This window comes from Prionailurus bengalensis, chromosome D4, assembly GCF_016509475.1.
Source record: "Prionailurus bengalensis isolate Pbe53 chromosome D4, Fcat_Pben_1.1_paternal_pri, whole genome shotgun sequence".
In the NCBI taxonomy this organism is placed as follows: Eukaryota; Metazoa; Chordata; class Mammalia; order Carnivora; family Felidae; genus Prionailurus; species Prionailurus bengalensis.
Window position 1 is genome coordinate 43,552,133 of NC_057359.1, and position 17,793 is coordinate 43,569,925.

A 17,793-nucleotide genomic window follows, 5' to 3' on the forward strand; every position below is an offset into this window, starting at 1 on the left:
GTGAGCCTGAGAGAGATTTGCTCATAAATGTATTAAAGAACAATTCCCACGTAACTTCTCCTCTTTTGGCACTGCTGTCACCTCTATGGTTTTAGTTGTACAGAGACTGGGGACAACCTCTTTCCACCCTTTGCTATCTGGAATATTTCTGTCTCCCAAGAGCCCTCCTCCCCTCACCTGAAGAACTCAGTCCTTTTGGTAAGCACCCTGTCTTGTTCTGGCAAACACCCCGAGATCACGGGGTTACAGGAATAGAAGAAGCTTGCACCCACTTCCTGGGGAAGTGAGGAATGGCTCCGGGTCTCTCTCCCTCCGCCTCTCGTTTCTCACCTTCCCTCGCCCTCCCCATTTCCGCTCTCCTCCTCCATGTCTCTGCCTCTGTAGGAGGATCACAGGTGCTTGCTTCCAGAGAAGGACGCCCTGCAGGAGCCTTGCTACGGGATTTGTCCTTGTTGCAGAGAGAGCTTCATGAGTGTTGGCACTGGAGACACACACACACCACCCCATCAGCACAGCTGTGGGGAGGGTGTTCACTCCCCTCTCCCCCCACCCTCCCCCATCCCCTTCACTTAGTGAAACTGAAGACCCACTTAGTCCAGCTCTCTTACTTGGCCTCTCTCGCTCTAGAACAGCCTTCATTCCTATTGGGGATTGTGTGCTTGCTGCCCACAGCAGTCCTCGCAAGAACATTCCAGCATACATGCTGTGTGAGCAATTCATAGCGAGGGAAATACTCACAGAAAATGATTTGTAGGGCCTCGTTTTTCCTTGTGCTTTCAGGAGAGAAATGGCAGGGAATGTTTTCTTCAGCTTACCTTTCAGAGGCCTTCTCTTGAATCCTGTGGATTTTTTTTTTCCCCCAACGGAAAAACTGAGCTCAGGGTCCAAAGTCCAAGCTGGCATGGCTAAGCATCATGATTCTCTTGCTCTCCCTAGTGGTGCTGCAATGAAAAATCAGCTTCTCTGCCCCTTACCTGCATCTTTTGTCCAGGTATATTCAGAGGCCATGCCGACCTGGTCCTTTTCCTGCATTTGAGCATCAGGCATCACGAGGTATGCCTCTCCCTGATGTGACCTGAAGGATGCGGTATCTAAATCTTCACTCCCTTTCAGCTGCCCTGCCTCCTCTTTCCAGCCAATTTGGTGATCCTTAGTGATTCTCACTCAATTATTGGTAATCTGAATAAAAGAGAAAACCAGAGAGTTACTCCTCTCTTCCTCATAATAGGGAGGGAGGCCCTACAGATCTTGGCCAAACATTTTGACCTTCAGCCACTGCTCTAGCCCCACCTGAGGCAGCAGAGCCACCAGGATACCAGTGAATTCACACAAGGCAGTTCGTCATTAGTGAGGGAGTGTGAGACCTCCTTCCTACCTCCACCCCACTTCCCGCTACTGGACCTCAGGAACAGCAAGTGCCCCGGGGTCCATAATTAGGGCTCTTGATCTGGGTGTTACAGAATAGACTGCTGATAAATTCTTCAGGTTCAAGGACAAGTGACAGGGACACAGGTCTGTATTCTCACCAGTAGGCTGCCCATTAAGGGTAACACTACCCTTGCCCCAAGGGCAGAATCCAGCCCCAACTCAGATCAGCACAGGACTAAGGACTGAGCCCTTTGACTCTTCCTGATTTTAACCACCCCCCCCCCTTGACCAGGATTTGACATTATAAACATAGGCTGGATACAGGCCCCAGATTTCTGAGTAAATTTTTGAGCTGGGCCAACAGGCCAAGTGGTGCAAGAAATGGAGCTTTCTGCCCCCCAAAGCCCTGTGAATTGGTGCCACAGATTTTTCTGTCTCCTACCTCACTCAGAGCCCAGCCTCCTATGGAGCCTTCTAAGCAGACTATCTCAGAAAGCTCGTCCTGAACCGGGGCTTGCTTACCAGCATGTCAACCATAGGGAAGCTTCCTAAAGAATTAAGCCCATCTCCTTGTCTTAGCCTACTCAGGCTGCTATTACAAAATATCCATAGACTAGGTGGTTTAAGTGTCCAAAATGTATTTCTCACAGTGCCGAAGCCTGAGAAGTCTAAGATCTAGTGCCAGCCCATCCAGCTCCTGCTGAGAGATCTTTTCTGGGATTGCAGTTAGAGATCTTACTGTGTCCAGACATGATGGAGAAAGAGGGCTAGATCTCTGGTCGCTTCTTATAAGGGCACTAATCCCATTGTGATGACTCTACCCTCATGACCCCATCTTAACCTAATTACTTCCAAAGGCCCCCACCTCCAAATACCATCACATTGGAGGTGGTTAGGACTCCAACATTTGAATTTGTGGGGAAACACAAATGTTCAATCAATGACACCCCTAGAGGAGGACAGAGCCCAACTTCTAAAGGCAGGTACCCTATCCTAACTCCTATACATACTCCCCAACTCTCTCTCACAGACAAGAAACTTGGATTGAAGAGAGAGCACTTTCTTTTTGTCACTCCCTTTTGTCTCTTCCTCTGTGGTGCTACTGACCATAGTTCCATGTTTTCTTGTTCTAAGAAATTACATAGGCTTGGGGCACCTGGGTGGCTCAGTATGTTAAGCATCTGACTCTTTTGGCTCAGGTCATGGTCTCAAGGTTTGTGAGATCGAGCCTCACGTTGGGTTCTGTGCTGCCAGCTCAGAGCCTGCTTGGGATTCTCCCTCTCAAAATAACTAAACCAAGAATTTTTTTAAAAAGAAAAAACATAGACTCCAAAAAATAGAGGCATGTTTTCTACGTGTGGTGTCAATTCTGGTAAGGTTCCGGCACTTTCGTTTGTCTAGTCCATGGACATACTAATATTTTGCAGCTTTTAACTTTTTATTGAAGTGTAATAACATATACAGAAAAGGGTACCTATCATAAAGGTACCAAGCCCACAGAACCAGCCCTCAGGTCAAGACACAGAGAATTACCAGCCACCAGGCCCTACTTCCAGCCCCTCCCCATTCATCCCTTCCTCTCTGAGGAACCATCACCCTGATGGCTAACAACTTAGATTGATGTTATCAGTTTTAGTTTTTCACTTCCAGAGATGAAATCATACAGTGTGTACTCTTTTGGGTCTAGCTTCGCTTACTCACTGTTAATGTTTGTTTCATGTAGTTGTCAACTGTTCCTTTTCACCGAGGTATAGTTCTGGTTCTTAGGTTTATCGATGCTTTCTGCAAAGAATTTGGGTACTTTCCTTCCACCCTGGCAAGCGTCCTTTACCAGCTACCCGCTTCCTGTTCTGTTAACTGGCCTCTCTCTTCCTGCCTCATCAGTGTGAGTTTTAAAAGGCAAAAGATCTTGAGACCACGGAGAGGTCAGAGGCATTATTTAGTTTGGCCAAAGGACGGTAGAAGACGCCCAGGCAGCTGCTTCCTGCAGAGTAGCCCCTGGGAGGGCCCGCCGAACCGCCAGAACTGCCTCCGGGGTCACCTGAATGTGTTTAGCTGATAGAGTTTATTGTTTTTTTTTCTTCCTAGGTGTGCCTGAAGCCGAAGTCACTTGGTTCAGGAATAAAAGCAAACTGGGTTCCCCTCACCATCTGCACGAGGGCTCCTTGCTGCTCACAGACGTGTCCTCCTCAGATCAGGGCCTCTACTCCTGCAGGGCAGCCAATGTGCACGGAGAGCTGACGGAGAACACACAGCTGCTGATCCTAGGTAAACACCACGAGGTTGGCTGCCCCTGCTGGACCCCATGGGGGTGACTGTCTGACCCACCCTCCACCCCCCTTTTCCCCTGATCCAATTAAGTACTTAAAAGCAATGTCCCTTCCCTTCTCTCCACCTTAGGGCCTTCCAGTAGAAAGAACACAGACTTGGGGGCCAGGCAGACATCAGTTTGAACCCTGGCACTTACTCAGTGTGTGACCTTGGCTGGCTCACTTAGCCTTACTAAGCCTTAAATGCTGGCCTTGACACGGCGACCTGTACAATGAGGATTGCCCACATAGGAGGAGGGGGTTGTCAGCTAGAGCTACAGAAGCAAAGCAGTTATTTTTAATTTCTTCCGTGGTCAGGATTTCTTTGAGAATCAAAGGAAAGCGCTAGATTAGCCCCTCCAGAAGAATTCATACATGCAACATTTTTCATATAATTTTGGAAGGTTCCTAGTCCAGCCCACATAAAGTCCACACAGGTACCCCACCACCGCTCCCCCCACCCCGCCCCAGTCTTAGCCCCTTCCACCTGCTAAAACAAAATCCTGCAAACTGGGTGGCTGATAAACAACGGAAATTTATTTCTCATACTTCTAGAGGCTAGAAGTCCAGGATCAGGATGCCAAGACTGTCAGGTCCTGATGAAGCCCCTTTCTGGGTTGCAAACTGCTGGCTTCTTGCTGTGTTCTCCCATGGCAGAAGCGACAAGCCAGCTCTCTGGGGTCTCGCTTATAAGGACACCAATTCCAATCATGAGGGCCATACCCCACCCCTCCCAAAGGCCCCATCACCTAATACCATCACCTTGGGGAGTTAGGACTTCACATATGAATTTGAGGGGACACAAACATTCAGACTGTAGCACCCCCCAAAACAGAAGAGCCCTTGGCTAAAAAGTCTAGCACAGTTCTTGGCATGACATGGGTATTTAAAAATAACAACCGCTGGGACATCGTCCCACATTCCCTGTTGCCCAGTGCTGGCCTCAGCCGTGTTGCGAGCAATAACCCCTTTATCCCCTGGACAGGGGACCCTAGGCTTATCTTCCCCATCGGGTCTGGACCTTAGAGGGATGCAGTAAAAAAGCTTATTTTTGTCTTACCTTTTTTTTTTTAAAAAAAACAAGCAAATATGAGAGCACTTTTTATTTTTAAAACAAATTTAAAACTAGCAAATATGCTAGTTTCCTCAAGAGAAAGCTACCCTTCTAAGAAGAAAGAGAAAACGGTGGGAAATATGAATAGTCACACCCCATACATACATACATACACATACATTATAGACTTCCTTTGGGGAAAAATAATTAAACTTTATACTTGCATTTCCATACCCCCAGTTGATGCTAACACCAAAGCTTCGGGGCTCGAGCCCCTGGCCACTCAGATTTCAGAGAGGCCCAGGTAGGTTTTCATCTCACCAGTGGCTACATAAACCTCCAGTCATCTTAGAAAGCCCCAGAAGACCAGCTCCGTGAAGGGTGTCATTTGTTCTGCATTGGGTTTCATCCGGCTGAGCTGCGTGCGAGGCTGGAGCCCGGAGCCCAGGGACTCTTGCCCCACACTGAGCTACGGTGCTTCACTGTGGGTTTTTCCTCCCTAATAAGCCTTGCTTGTCGCCTGTGCTGACAGGGATGAAAGCCTAAGACGTGTAGCTGCTACTGTGGGTCTGCCAGTGAAGTGCGCTTGTTCCGTGAGCCAGCTCTGGCAGCACCACAACCATAAAACAGCGTGGCTGCGAACATGTTGCTGGACGAGCGTAACATCTTCCCGTTTTAATCAAACGTGGTGGGGAACAAAATCACTATTTAGACTCTTAAGTTTAGGGCTTTTCTTGATCAGAAGCCTCGGTTTATGAATCAAAGTATTTTTAGTTTTGTAAGTACTTTATGAGCATACAAATAATGTCTCTTATTATTTTAATCGGCCAAAAAATTTTAAACAAGGGACTTCATGTATAAAACTGAGGTTTCAGGGGTACCTGGGTGGCTCAGTCAGCTAAGCTTCCAACTTGGGCTCAGGTCATGTTCTCACATTTCGGGAGTTCGAGCCTCACATCGGGCTCTGTGCTGACAGCTCAGAGCCTGGAGCCTGCTTCCAATTCTGTGTCTCCTTCTCTCTCTGCCCCTCCTCTGCTCGTGCGCACTCTCTCTCTCTCTCTCTCTCTCTCAAAAATAAACACTTAAAAATATTAAAAACTGAGGTTTCATGCCAATACCTGTGATTAACCTGTAGTGTGGAGACTTGAAGTGTAATGAGACTTTCATTCATTTATTCCCATAGCCATTGAATGAACATTCATTACATGTGGCCTCTAAATTCCATCTCAAGCTATAGGATAGATTTAAGAGGTGACCTCTGCCCTTGGAGAATTTATAGTTTCCCTAGAAAGATCGAATGGGCATGCACCAAGGAAGAAAAATTAGATAAAAGCTGTAAGGGCATTAGGAGGGGCTGACACTTGGCCCAAGAAGATCTGATGGTTTTGAAGATGGGATGTAACCTCCCTTTTTGGCTTTTAGTAAATAAGCAAAGGTTTCTTGAGTTAATATTCTGGAAGGAATACTTAGTATTCAATTTCAGTATTCTCAAGAGAGCATTAAAAAGGATGAGAAAAGGAGAGTCTAGGTTAAACTGCCACCATCAGTTCCTAAAATCATACTATTTCAAACTAGGTCTGGGAAATGATGAGATTCCTCATCATTTTATAGACAAGGGAAGTAGGGCTCAGAGGGATTAAGTGACTTGCCCAAGGTAGTGAATGACAGAGGGTTCCTGAGCCCAAACATGATGTTTTCACCCTATACTATATAAATAGTATTTTAAGTTATATGCAATATGTATGAAGACTTTATCATTTTTAAACTATTTTATATATTTTTTTTTTAATAAAATCTCAAGCTCATCATTGTTTTCTACGTGTGACGGTCTTCTGTAGTCAAGGCAGAGTAGACAGGCTTATTTCTGAAGCAGACTCCCGAGCCATTGTGACTTACTTGCCACTCTTAGAAGTATCTGAAAAATGACAGGCACGTGATAGGTCCTCACTGAACACCGATGAAATGACCATCACTTGCGAGAGCAATACTCCTGCTTCTCTTTAGATTCCAACAGGTGCTCTAGAGACAAAGGTGGGGTCCGCTCTGGGAGATGTAAGGAGTGGGGAGACAGGATTCTGCTGCTTTGCCTGGAGAATCTCGGGTCATCTCACCACAAGATTCAGTAGGGGCTCATCTTTTTAGTTGTCCAGTGGAAGTGACAGGCAGGCCCCTATATTTCCCATCTTTATCACTTTGGTCTCTGGTCAACTGTGACCACTGATGACTTCAGCCCTTGTAAGATTTTGAAGCACAAATCATCCCTGTTCTGCTTATCTGGTCCTTACCTGGGCATAAAAATCCAGACCACAAAGAAGATTAACTTTGTCAACTTCATAAACCTTTTTCTTCACGGGAATAGTCACCCACAGGCTTCTTTTAAATAAGGAATTCCTGTGGTGATGTGTCCGTATCTGTGGGGACAGTAACAAAGTGCTCTAAAGGATGTCGTAAGAGTTGAATGAAAAAAGAAATGAAAACTATTTAACACAGGACTTGGCATATAATAAATGCTGAAGAAGTGTTGGCTTTTTAAAAGTGTTTTTATAATTTTGTTTAATTTGCCTACACATTTATAGGAAGCCAGTGGTACTGTGGTATAAAGTGGTATACAGTAGGAACTCCTAAAAATCAACATACCTGATTCTTATTACTGACCTTATTGTTTTGGGCATCAAATATTAAGCTTGAAATTCAGACTCACCTTGATAGGCACTGGAGGCAACCATAGTAATGCTCACCTCACACGTGGACACACATAGGTGCATGCCCACCTCTCCTTCTCCCCTGAACACAGCCTTCACGCTTTAACCTGTCTGACTCCCCATCTGCCTTCCCACAGATCCCCCCCGAGTCCCCACACAGTTGGAAGACATCAGGGCCTTGCTTTCAGCCACTGGACCGAACCTTCCTTCAGTGCTAACATCTCCTCTGGGAGCACAGCTGGTCCTGGATCCTGGGAATTCTGCTCTCCTTGGTGAGTCCAATTCTCTGGAACGTTGGGCAGAAATCCAGGGCTGGACAGGATTTATGGATGGGTGACTGCTTGCAGGTGGGAGGGAGGCAGCAGTAGGGGGTAGCCAACAGGAAATCACTAAATTGCCTACAGAATCCAGACTCACCAGTGGAAACTTGGCTGACTTTCCATGTGAGGTGAGTGCAGATCTTAGTCTGGACTCTAGCTTGTCTAGATTCCAACATGGCTCCTTTCTGAATCCTCTTGGGCTGATGCCACAGTCCAGATCCTCTCAATCAGATTGACTCACTCAACAGTAAATAGCAAAGCAGTAAAAATAGCTCCTCCACCCCCCTCTCCCCTTGCCAACCATGCCTCAGTATGCCCCCATGACCCTCTCACAACTAAACTAGAGCTATAATCAGCTTTCAAGAAGAAAAAGCTAGACAATTCTGTTTAGGCCAGCCGTCTGTAGGTAGGGCCCAAAACCAACCCAGATGGGCCCCTCCAAAGCAAGTGTTTAAAAAAATTTACCAAGTACAACTTCCCTGACACCTGTCATTGGGAACCTTCACCAAGTTATTGCCCATACGGCTGGTGCCCTCTGGTAGCAGAGAAGTATTGCAAAGGCATCCTGCCCTGGGCCCTTCACACCAGAAACATGGAGATGCCACAGGAACCTCTACACTCCAGTCATGACCTCTGGAGATGGTCACGGTGGAAAAGAAGAATTATCTTCCATCAAAGGCCTGGGGGGAAAAAACAGGTCTACAAAATGGGGGACATCCTCATGCTAATTCTTTTGTGGCCCCAAATGTTGATAATGGTGACTATGATAATGGTGACTTTGGCTCAAAGTTGAAAGTTTCTCTATTCTCATCCCCACCAATTACCAAGGAACAGGAAGCCAAAGGGCTCCTAATCATATTGGTGATTGCTTATCAACATGGCCACAGGGACTGATATCTCTGGGATGACAACACAGGAAGATTACCTTCGGTTCTTATTATCATCTAAAATTAACAAAGAATGCTCATAGCATATGACCACATGGCAAAAGCTTCCAATTTTTTTTATTTCTGATCTTACCTTAGAATAAGACACAGATGCAATGACAAGTAGCCCTGTTTCCTGTAAGTTACACAAGCATGGCATTGAGCTTTTCTACATCGTGTTGATCAGAATTCATAGAAGTTTCAAATTGCTTTTTTGTTGGCTTATAAATGGTAAATTTATTCTAAATGTGAGCATAGTAGACTTTTTTTATTTTAGACTCATCACTATACGAAATTGTCATAACTATTAATCATAGCCCAGTCACTAGCAGAGTGCACAGCAATTGTTTATTTTCAAGTTTCAACAACCTTGGGACACTCAGGTGCCAGTCAGCATGCTGGAAAAATTAACCTGCTCATATTTTTCCATGATAGTTTTACTTTCTTTCTCCCTTATTCTGGAATAATATTTTGTCTCATTGTTGCCATTAGCAATAAGAATTTATTGTGCTTTATGCGGCTGCATTCCCTTCCTAGTCTATAGTGCTTTGTTACCTTAGACTGGTATTTAAATCTAACAATTAAGAGACACCTTAACACCCTAGTTCACATCCAGACTGCTCCATTTGAATGAGACAGTGAGTCAGTAACCATAAAGGCCCTGAATGTAACTTCTTGGGCAACACGGACTCTAGCAGCGAATGTTGATGTCGTGCCAGCACTATAGAAGTAAGAGGGATCTACATGGAATTGTGGAGATGAATTAAGAAATGATGTCAGGTATCAAGACTCTGAAAAGTAGGTCACTTTAAACATACCAGGGCCTAGATCTGTTGGTCGAATTGCTCTTATTTAGACTAGTTCCCATCTCTGGCTCCTCTTGGTGGCCCTTTTAGACCAGAGTGTGTGTTCTGGGTACAAAAATAGGTCAGGGAGGCAATTCTGTGTAGCGCTGCTGAGAATTCTGAATGGCAAATGGTGTCAAAGACTGTTACTAGACTAAGGAAATAGATTTACTGTGTGGGAAATGGGGACAGATCTTTAGAGGGCTTTAAGTAGGAAAATGATATAGTAAAAGTAATATTTGACAGACTGAATCTGATATTCTGTAAGAGTAACCAATAGTGGGAGCAATTCAAGGAAGAAATCCTATTTTGAGAGTAACAGATGTTCTAGACCGGGATGGAAATATGTGGCAAAGATACTGTTAACTGCCCCTGCCACAACCTACACGTTTCCAATCAAACATGACATTCTTTTTCATCAGCCCAGGTGCTACCTTGGAATTCATTTTAACATTCCCACCAAGCATGGTGGCAGTTGATATATAGGATGAAAGTCGTTTGTCAACCCCGTTGTATCCAGTAAACGGTGACATTCCTGTGTATGTATTTCTACCATCTATCAGACCGGTTGTCTGCATCAGATTCAGAGAACTTCGTGATTCTGTGGCATACGAACAATAACTCATGGACCTTGATTCTCATGTTTTCATGGCAGAAGGAAAAAAGGGAGATGTGAGGTTTTTCAGAGCCATATATCAGAGCTAACTCTTCTTGGTTAAGACTCAAGTGTTGAGATTCCCAGTGGGTGGGCTATTCCAATAATGACTATTTTAGTTGACAGACACTCTGGCATTGACCTCACTTCAAGCCACTGCTGGAACTTTCAAGAAGGAATGTTGATTGAGCAACATGTGCATGGGCCTATGTGGGACTCACTTTCCATAACTGTAAGTGAAGACGTGGGACCAGTGAGTCTCTGTTGCTCTCACACCCTTTGTTGTATGACACAGACTTAGAAAATGCCCAGTGGAGGCTCAGCCATGCAGAGTGGACCCAACCTAAACAGATTCATTGTCCTAGGCAAGACGGGTGCTGATTTTCTTTGCCCTTATTTTACAGCTGTCCTTTGTGCTGGGAGGCCTGAACTGTGCCAACTGCTGTGTATGGAGGGCAAGGCCCATGCCACCCCTTTTAGTGGTCCAGGTCTAGGTCCTGGGGCTCCAATTTTAGAGCAGCAGCATCTCAGGCCTCCCTGCAGCACCTACACCTTTTGGCAGCCTTCTGCTAAAAATTTTTTTGGTTGCTAAGACTCAAAATTAATATTTCTCACAGTATCATTTATAGGGCATTAGCATTGGTATTTTGCAAAAAAAAAAAATAACTTTTATTGGAGTTTCCCTTAGAAGAGCAATATATTTTCATTGTAGAACAATTAAAAATAGAAGCAAAAATAAAAAACTAAAAATTGTCTATAATTGCCTAGCCCAGATAAAACGAGTACAAATATCTTTTTCCAGCCATTAATATACACATCATACATACCTTTTGTCTACAATGAACTCATACTGTATATGCTGCTTGCAACTTTTTTCACTAACTGGTATACAGCAATTATCTTTCCATGTCTCTATGCTTCTATAGTTTTAATTTTGAGGGCTGTTTTGGTAGGAGGTATCATACATTCAACCAACTCTCTAATGTTGAACTTTTAGATTCCTTGCAATCTTTTGCCAATATAAAAACATAGATGTGGTGAATATTCTTATTCTTAAAATGTTTGTGTACACCTCTTGGCATAAATTTCTAGAAGTGGAATTATTATGTCAAAAGTTTTGTATATTTTAGTTTTTGCTCTTTTCAAACTGCCCTCCAAAAAAGCGTTATCTATTTATATGTGCACAGCACAATGTGAGAATTCTCACTTCCCTAAAATATCATCAACAGTATATATGACCAAGAGTTTTTACATTTACCATTTAAATTGGTAAATACACAATAGTATAAAATACAATATGAAAAGTATGCCATTTAAAATTTTTATTTACGATGTTTAAAAATTCTTGGTTTTAATGTTTATTAATCGTTTGCATTCATTTATGAGTTGCCTGTTCAGGTCCTTTTTCATTGATTGGTAGAAACCTATCTTACTTTAATGATTTGTAAGACACAATACATATTTATATATGTTTGACATATATTTGACATAAAAGTTTTTAACAGCCTTAATGAGAGATAATTGGCATTGGTATAAATAAATACAACACATTTTAAGTCTAAAATTTGATGTTTTGATACACAGATAAATCCATGAAACCATCACTGCTGTCAACATAATGAACATACTCATCATCCCCAAAAGTTACTTTTATAAAATCATGCCTTCACACCTTTGCCCCACCCCTCATCTACCCCCAGCAACCACTGATCTGCTCTCAGTATAGATCAGATTATATTTCTAGAATGTTTTATAAAAGGACCCATACTGTAGGGAGAATGGCTTCTTTTGCCCAGGATAATTACTTTGGCATTCATCCATATTGTAACATGCAACAGTGCATCTTTTTGTCAACTAGTGTTCCGTTGTACACATAGACTATAGTTGGTTTAATCACCCACTTGTTGAGGAACAGAATGGTCATTTCCCATTTCTGGTTGCTACAAATGAAAATGCTGTAGGTATTCACGTACCCTTCTTTCTATGGACACACACTTTCATCTTTCTTGATTAAACACCTAAAAGTGAAAGGGCTGCGTCATATAGTAAGTGTTTGTTCAACATTTTAAGAAACAGCCAGACTGTTTTTTAAAGCAGTTGTACTACTTTACATTCCTGCTGGCAGTATCTGGCATTTCTAGTTTCTCCACATCCTAGGCAACACAGACTATAGTTAGTCTTGAATTTGAGACCTTCTACTGGGTCTGTAGTGGTTTCCTGTTGTGGTTTTAATTTGTATTTCCCTAATAACTAATAATGTTGAGCATCTTTTCTTATGCTATTTGCCATCCTGATTTCTTCTTTGGTGAAGTGTCTATTCAGTTTTCTTCCCTTTTTTTTTTTAATTGGGTTGTTTGTTTATTGAATTTTGAGAGTTCTCCATATACCTTAAAGGCAAGTCTTTTATTAGATATATAATTTTCAAATATCTTGTCCCAGTCAGTGGATGTCTTTTTTACTCTTTTAGTGTTTTTCAAAGAGCAGAAGATTTTAATTTTGATGAAGTCCCACCTATTTTTTTTTTTATTTTATAGATGGTCCTTTTGCAGTTGTATTTAAGAAATTTTCCTACTTCAGGGTCCCAAAGATTTTCTTCCATGTTTTCTTCCAGAAGATTTATATTGATATTGTATGGATTTAGGTTTTACAGTTAGGTCTATCATTTCTTTTGAGTTTGTTTTTACCAAGGGTGTGAGGTATATACTGAAGTTCATTCTTATGCATATGGTTACCCAACTTGTTCCACTACCATTTGTTGAAAAGATTATTCTTTCTCCACCCATTTGCCTTGGCACCTTTGTGGAAAATCAGTTGTCATTATATGTGTGGGTATATTTCCAGACTATTCTGTTTCAGTGATATATTTGTCTCTTTACATCAATACCACATTCTACCCAACACCCTATGAATCATGAGGTTTTCCAGTCTGGCTGATAGGAACAGGTGCTATTCTGTACCCTGTGTGAGCCCCAGAAGCTGCTACCTCTAATTCTTTCCCTTTTCCCTGCCTCTGGTCGTTCTTCACAGGCATGCATTGATGTGGATTCTGCAGAAGGCGGACCTTCTGCAGATTTCTGGAATTCATTTATTCATTTGATCTCCCTCTCTCTTTCTCCGTCTGTCTGTCTGTCTGTCTGTCTCTCTCTCTCTCTCTCTCTCTCTCTCTCTCTCTCTCCAGTTCTCTCTTCTCTGATAGTCCATTCTGTAAACTCAAGCCACCTTGATCTCCTGTGCTTTCAGCTCCCTCTTCTAAACTCAGGAGTCCACTGGGCTGCACGTAGGTTTTCCTGTGTTGCAGCCTGGAAACCCTCTCAAGGCACTAAGCTGGGAAACATAGGGCTCACCTTGTTTTATTTCCTATTTCTCAGGGATCAATGACATTCATTGCCCAATATCCTGAAAACCACTGCTTTATACATTTTGTTCATTTTTTAATATTTTAATCAGGAAAGTAAATTCATTCTTTTACTCCATTTTGCTCGGAAAGAGGCATACATATATGTGAAAGATATGTGTGTATATATATATATATATATATGAGTGCCTGTAGATGTATACACACACACACACACACACACACACATATATATATTATGTGTATGTTTTAAATATTTGCCTAGACTAAGCTGATACCCAAATTTTGCAATCACATTCTAGAAGTATTACATAAGCACTTTTAAGAGATAGTGTTTTACAGGCTTGGCAAACTATAGTCCCTGGGCCGAATCTAGGTCACTACTTATTTTTATAAAGTTTTATTGGCACACAGCCACACCCACTTATTTACCTTTGTATTGTCTATGGCTTCTTTCATACCATAGTGGCCGAGTCAAATGCTTGTGACAGAAACCATATGGCCTAGAAGACATATGCCATATGCGGTGCCCAAGTCAGAGACAGTCCTCCTGACCTCTGTACTGGAAACTCATGTTAGGCTAGTCCCACAAAGCCAAACAGCACAGCCTTTTCTCATACCTTGTGATTTACCAAGAGAAGAGCGATTTAGGCATTCCAACCTGGGTTTGCAAAGTAAAGTTTTTCCAGGAAAGAAATCATTGTGCCTGGCCGTTCTCCCCAGCCAGGGCTCAAGGGTGGCAGCCAACACACACAGTAGCATCTCAGCAGCGTCACCATGCTCCCCAGGGCCCTGCATGGTAACAGCCCCACCTCTCAGAGCCCTTCCATCCCTGGAGAAGCCAGACAGGGAGGCCAAGGGCCACACACCACAGCCGGGCAGTGGTGTTTTCCTTCTGGCCACCTGAGACAGGTGGCCTGCCCATTTTCTTCTCTGTTCATTTGAAGTGCCCAGAATTGCACAGCCTGGCTGGTATAGATGCAGTTCCTACAAATCCTACCACGTCAACGAGGGAGCTGTAGCTGGAATATACGGGACCCAGGTCTGGAGCCTAAGGTGGAATTTATATTGTTCTCATACAAACCCCTGAAGGTAGGAGGATGTTTCAGAAAACAGTTGAGTAAATATTAATGTTTGAAGTTGAAAGCCTTGGTAAAAGGGCCTAAGAAGGGACTATCTCAAAGATAGATCAATTTGCTCCTTGAATAAATATTTGTTGAGTGCCTATTATGTGCCAGCCACTGTGCTAGGGCCAGGGACACACAGTAAATAAGATAAATCTAGCTCTCACTCATTCATTCAAGAAAAATTTATTGAGCATTTCCTATGCATTAGGCACTAATCTAGATCTGAAGAAACAGTAATGAAGCACATTAACATGTGCCCTCATGTGGTCTGAATTCTAGCAGGGGCACTTCGAGTCTGGTAGGGAAAGTAATTCAAGTAGGAAGACTGTGATCAAAAGAGTAAGAACTGGTGCTTTGGGGACACTTGAGGAGGGGATATTTGCACTGGGATTGGAAGAGAGGCTGGAAGTTATGAGAGAGCATTCCAGTCAGAGGAGTTCCAGAGCATTTCAAGGCAGAGGAACCAGCAGAGGTTCTAAAGCAAGAAAGCATAGAGTATTTGAGGAAGTGTCACAGCCATAACTAAGGGCAGAGTGGCCTCAGATGAAGCTAAAGAGAGAGGCAAGAGCAGGTTTCTGGCACTCTGTGAGCCCTGGTAAGACTTTCACACTCTGCACTAAATGCAGTGGGAAGTCTCTGAATGGTTTAAAAGCAGGAGAGAGACATCATCTCATTTGTGTTTTTAAAAGCTTGTTCTGGTTACTGTGACGGGGATAGGTTCTAGGGAAGAGACTAGATGGAGTCCACCATTCAGGAAGTATTCCAGGTAAGAGGTAATGATAGGTGAGAGTAGAGAGCTGGAGAGAATGGAAAGAAGTGAACTAATTCAGGGACATGTAGGACATAACACTGATAGGACATGGCAAATAGGTTAACATGGGAGGTGGGGGTGGGCAGTAGTAATCCATACAATTCTCAGTAAAGCTCATGTACCTCCTATGTGATGATGACACATTTCAGACCACTCAAGTCAACATGTTGGAATAAAATGGAGAGCTACCTAGATGTGTGACTGCAGAGAGCATTGGTGTGAAGAGAAGGACAGTCAAAGCTTCTGTTACTAAATCCTGGTTCATTTCCTTAACACACCTGTCCAGTTTCCATTCGATGCTGGGCCTTGTGCCCTCTCCCAGCCTTAGAGGATCTCAGAAGCAGTAGGAAAGAGAGAAAAGTCAGCCACGTGTGAGAAAATCTCTGAAGAGTTGCAAAAAAAAGCCAGGGGGCCAGGGGAGTGAGGACCCCTTTCTCTGGTGAAGGAAAATCAGCAGGCTTCAGAGAATTGTTCAAACTCAGTCTTAAATGATGAGTAAAAGCATTCCAAGCACTGAGGCAATAGACACATACTTACTGAGTTCCTTCTGTGCTCTGGGGCACCATTGAAGGCACTGGGGATGTAGCAGGGAACAAAATAAAAATCCTTTCTCTCACATAGCTTTCATTGTACTAAGGGAAATAGAAAATAAACACAATGACGTAAATGACACAGTATATTAGAAGGTATGGAAAGTGGAGTATATTAGATAAGTGCTATGGAAAAAAAATAGAGCAAGAAAGATGGAAAGTGCTGATATGGGAACAAGGATGCAATTTTAAATTAGATTGGCAGGAGAAGGCTCACAAAGAAAGTAATCTTTGAGCAAAGACTTGAATGTGAGCTATTGAGCCTTGCATGCATCTGGAAGAAAAGAAGAGGGGAGGTGAGGGGAGAAAAGGGAAGGAGAGGGGAGAGGAGGGAAAGCTGTGGAAAAGCCAGTGTGGAGTCTTTGAGGCAGGGACATGCCTAGTGTGTTCAAGGAACAGCAAAGAGGCTAGTGTGGTGTTGCCAGAATGGAGTCATCGGGGTTGTGTGTGAGAGAGAGAAGATCAGAGATGTAACAAGGCTGAGGGCAAATTGTGTAAGGCCTTGTTAAATGGTCATGTTAAAATAACAGTGAGAGAGGGGCGCCTGGGTGGCGCAGTCGGTTAAGCGTCCGACTTCAGCCAGGTCACGATCTCGCGGTCTGTGAGTTCAAGCCCCGTGTCGGGCTCTGGGCTGATGGCTCAGAGCCTGGAGCCTGTTTCCGATTCTGTGTCTCCCTTTCTCTCTGCCCCTCCCCCGTTCATGCTCTGTCTCTCTCTGTCCCAAAAATAAATAAACGTTGAAAAAAAAAATTTAAAAAAAAAAAAAAAAAAAAATAACAGTGAGAGAAAAAAACTATAAATGCCCAAATTTATAAACAGACTCAATATCGCATTGAGCATCATGGGCTTTTCCAGGATTAGGCAAGGGCAGGCAGAAGTGATTTCTTTTATTGGAAACCATGCAGCCAGCTGAATGTTATATAGCTGACTCTAGTAAAACAGAGGTTTATCAGGCTGGCTCTGGTACAAGCCAATATTGCTGACTTAATTTGACTCACATGTGTTGGGCACCTGCTACATCTACCTGGCTCTGAGCTGGGCTTCGATAGGCACGTGCCTGGCCATTTCTTTCATCAAGGACGAGGTTCCCAATTGCACGAGAGTCACTGAGAAGTTAAAAAAAAAAAAAATGTCCTAGGGGCACCTGGGTGGCTCAGCCAGTTAAGCATCCGACTTCGGTTCAGATCATGATCTCATGGCTCATGAGTTTGAGGCCCCGGTTGGGCTTTCTGCTGTCAGTGCAGAGCCTGCTTCAGGATCCTCTGTCTCCCTTCTCTTTGCCCCCACCCCTGCACACGTGCACTCTATCTCAAAAACTAATAAACATTTAAAACCTAAAAAATGTCCTACCTGAGACCAATTAATACAGAATTTCTGGGGGTGGGGGTAGACATCAGTCCTTTTGAAAACTGATTCTCAGAGCTTGAATGGACTTTAAAAGTCACTTCTGCATCCCTTTCTACTCATGTAGAGACTGATATGGGAAAATGGGAGGCTTTATCATTTAGAAAATTTTAAACTGGTAGTCAAGCCTCCTTGCTATTCAGACCTACCCTCTACATTTATCCTTCCATCTTATTCCTATCTCAAATGATCCCTCCATTCCAATCAAAATGTTCCCTAGTAATTGCCATGGCTTTGAGCTTTCCTTGCCTGGAATACCCTCCCCTGCCCCTTCATTTCTGGCTGTATCCTAGAAGTCTTCAAGGCACAGCTCAAGCCATTCTGTGA

General features: G+C 43.4%; 1 protein-coding gene across 6 annotated transcripts in view; it reads left to right on the forward strand.

Moving 5' to 3' along the window:
- ADAMTSL1 (ADAMTS like 1) overlaps positions 1-17,793 on the forward strand; it is an 890,060-nt gene that overhangs the window by 811,584 nt on the left and 60,683 nt on the right. For all 6 annotated transcript variants that reach the window (XM_043567319.1, XM_043567318.1, XM_043567320.1 and 3 more), the window contains 2 exons: positions 3,457-3,636; positions 7,571-7,705. In XM_043567319.1, the coding sequence (XP_043423254.1) occupies positions 3,457-3,636; positions 7,571-7,705 (315 nt within the window). The remainder of the gene's footprint in view (positions 1-3,456; positions 3,637-7,570; positions 7,706-17,793) is intronic.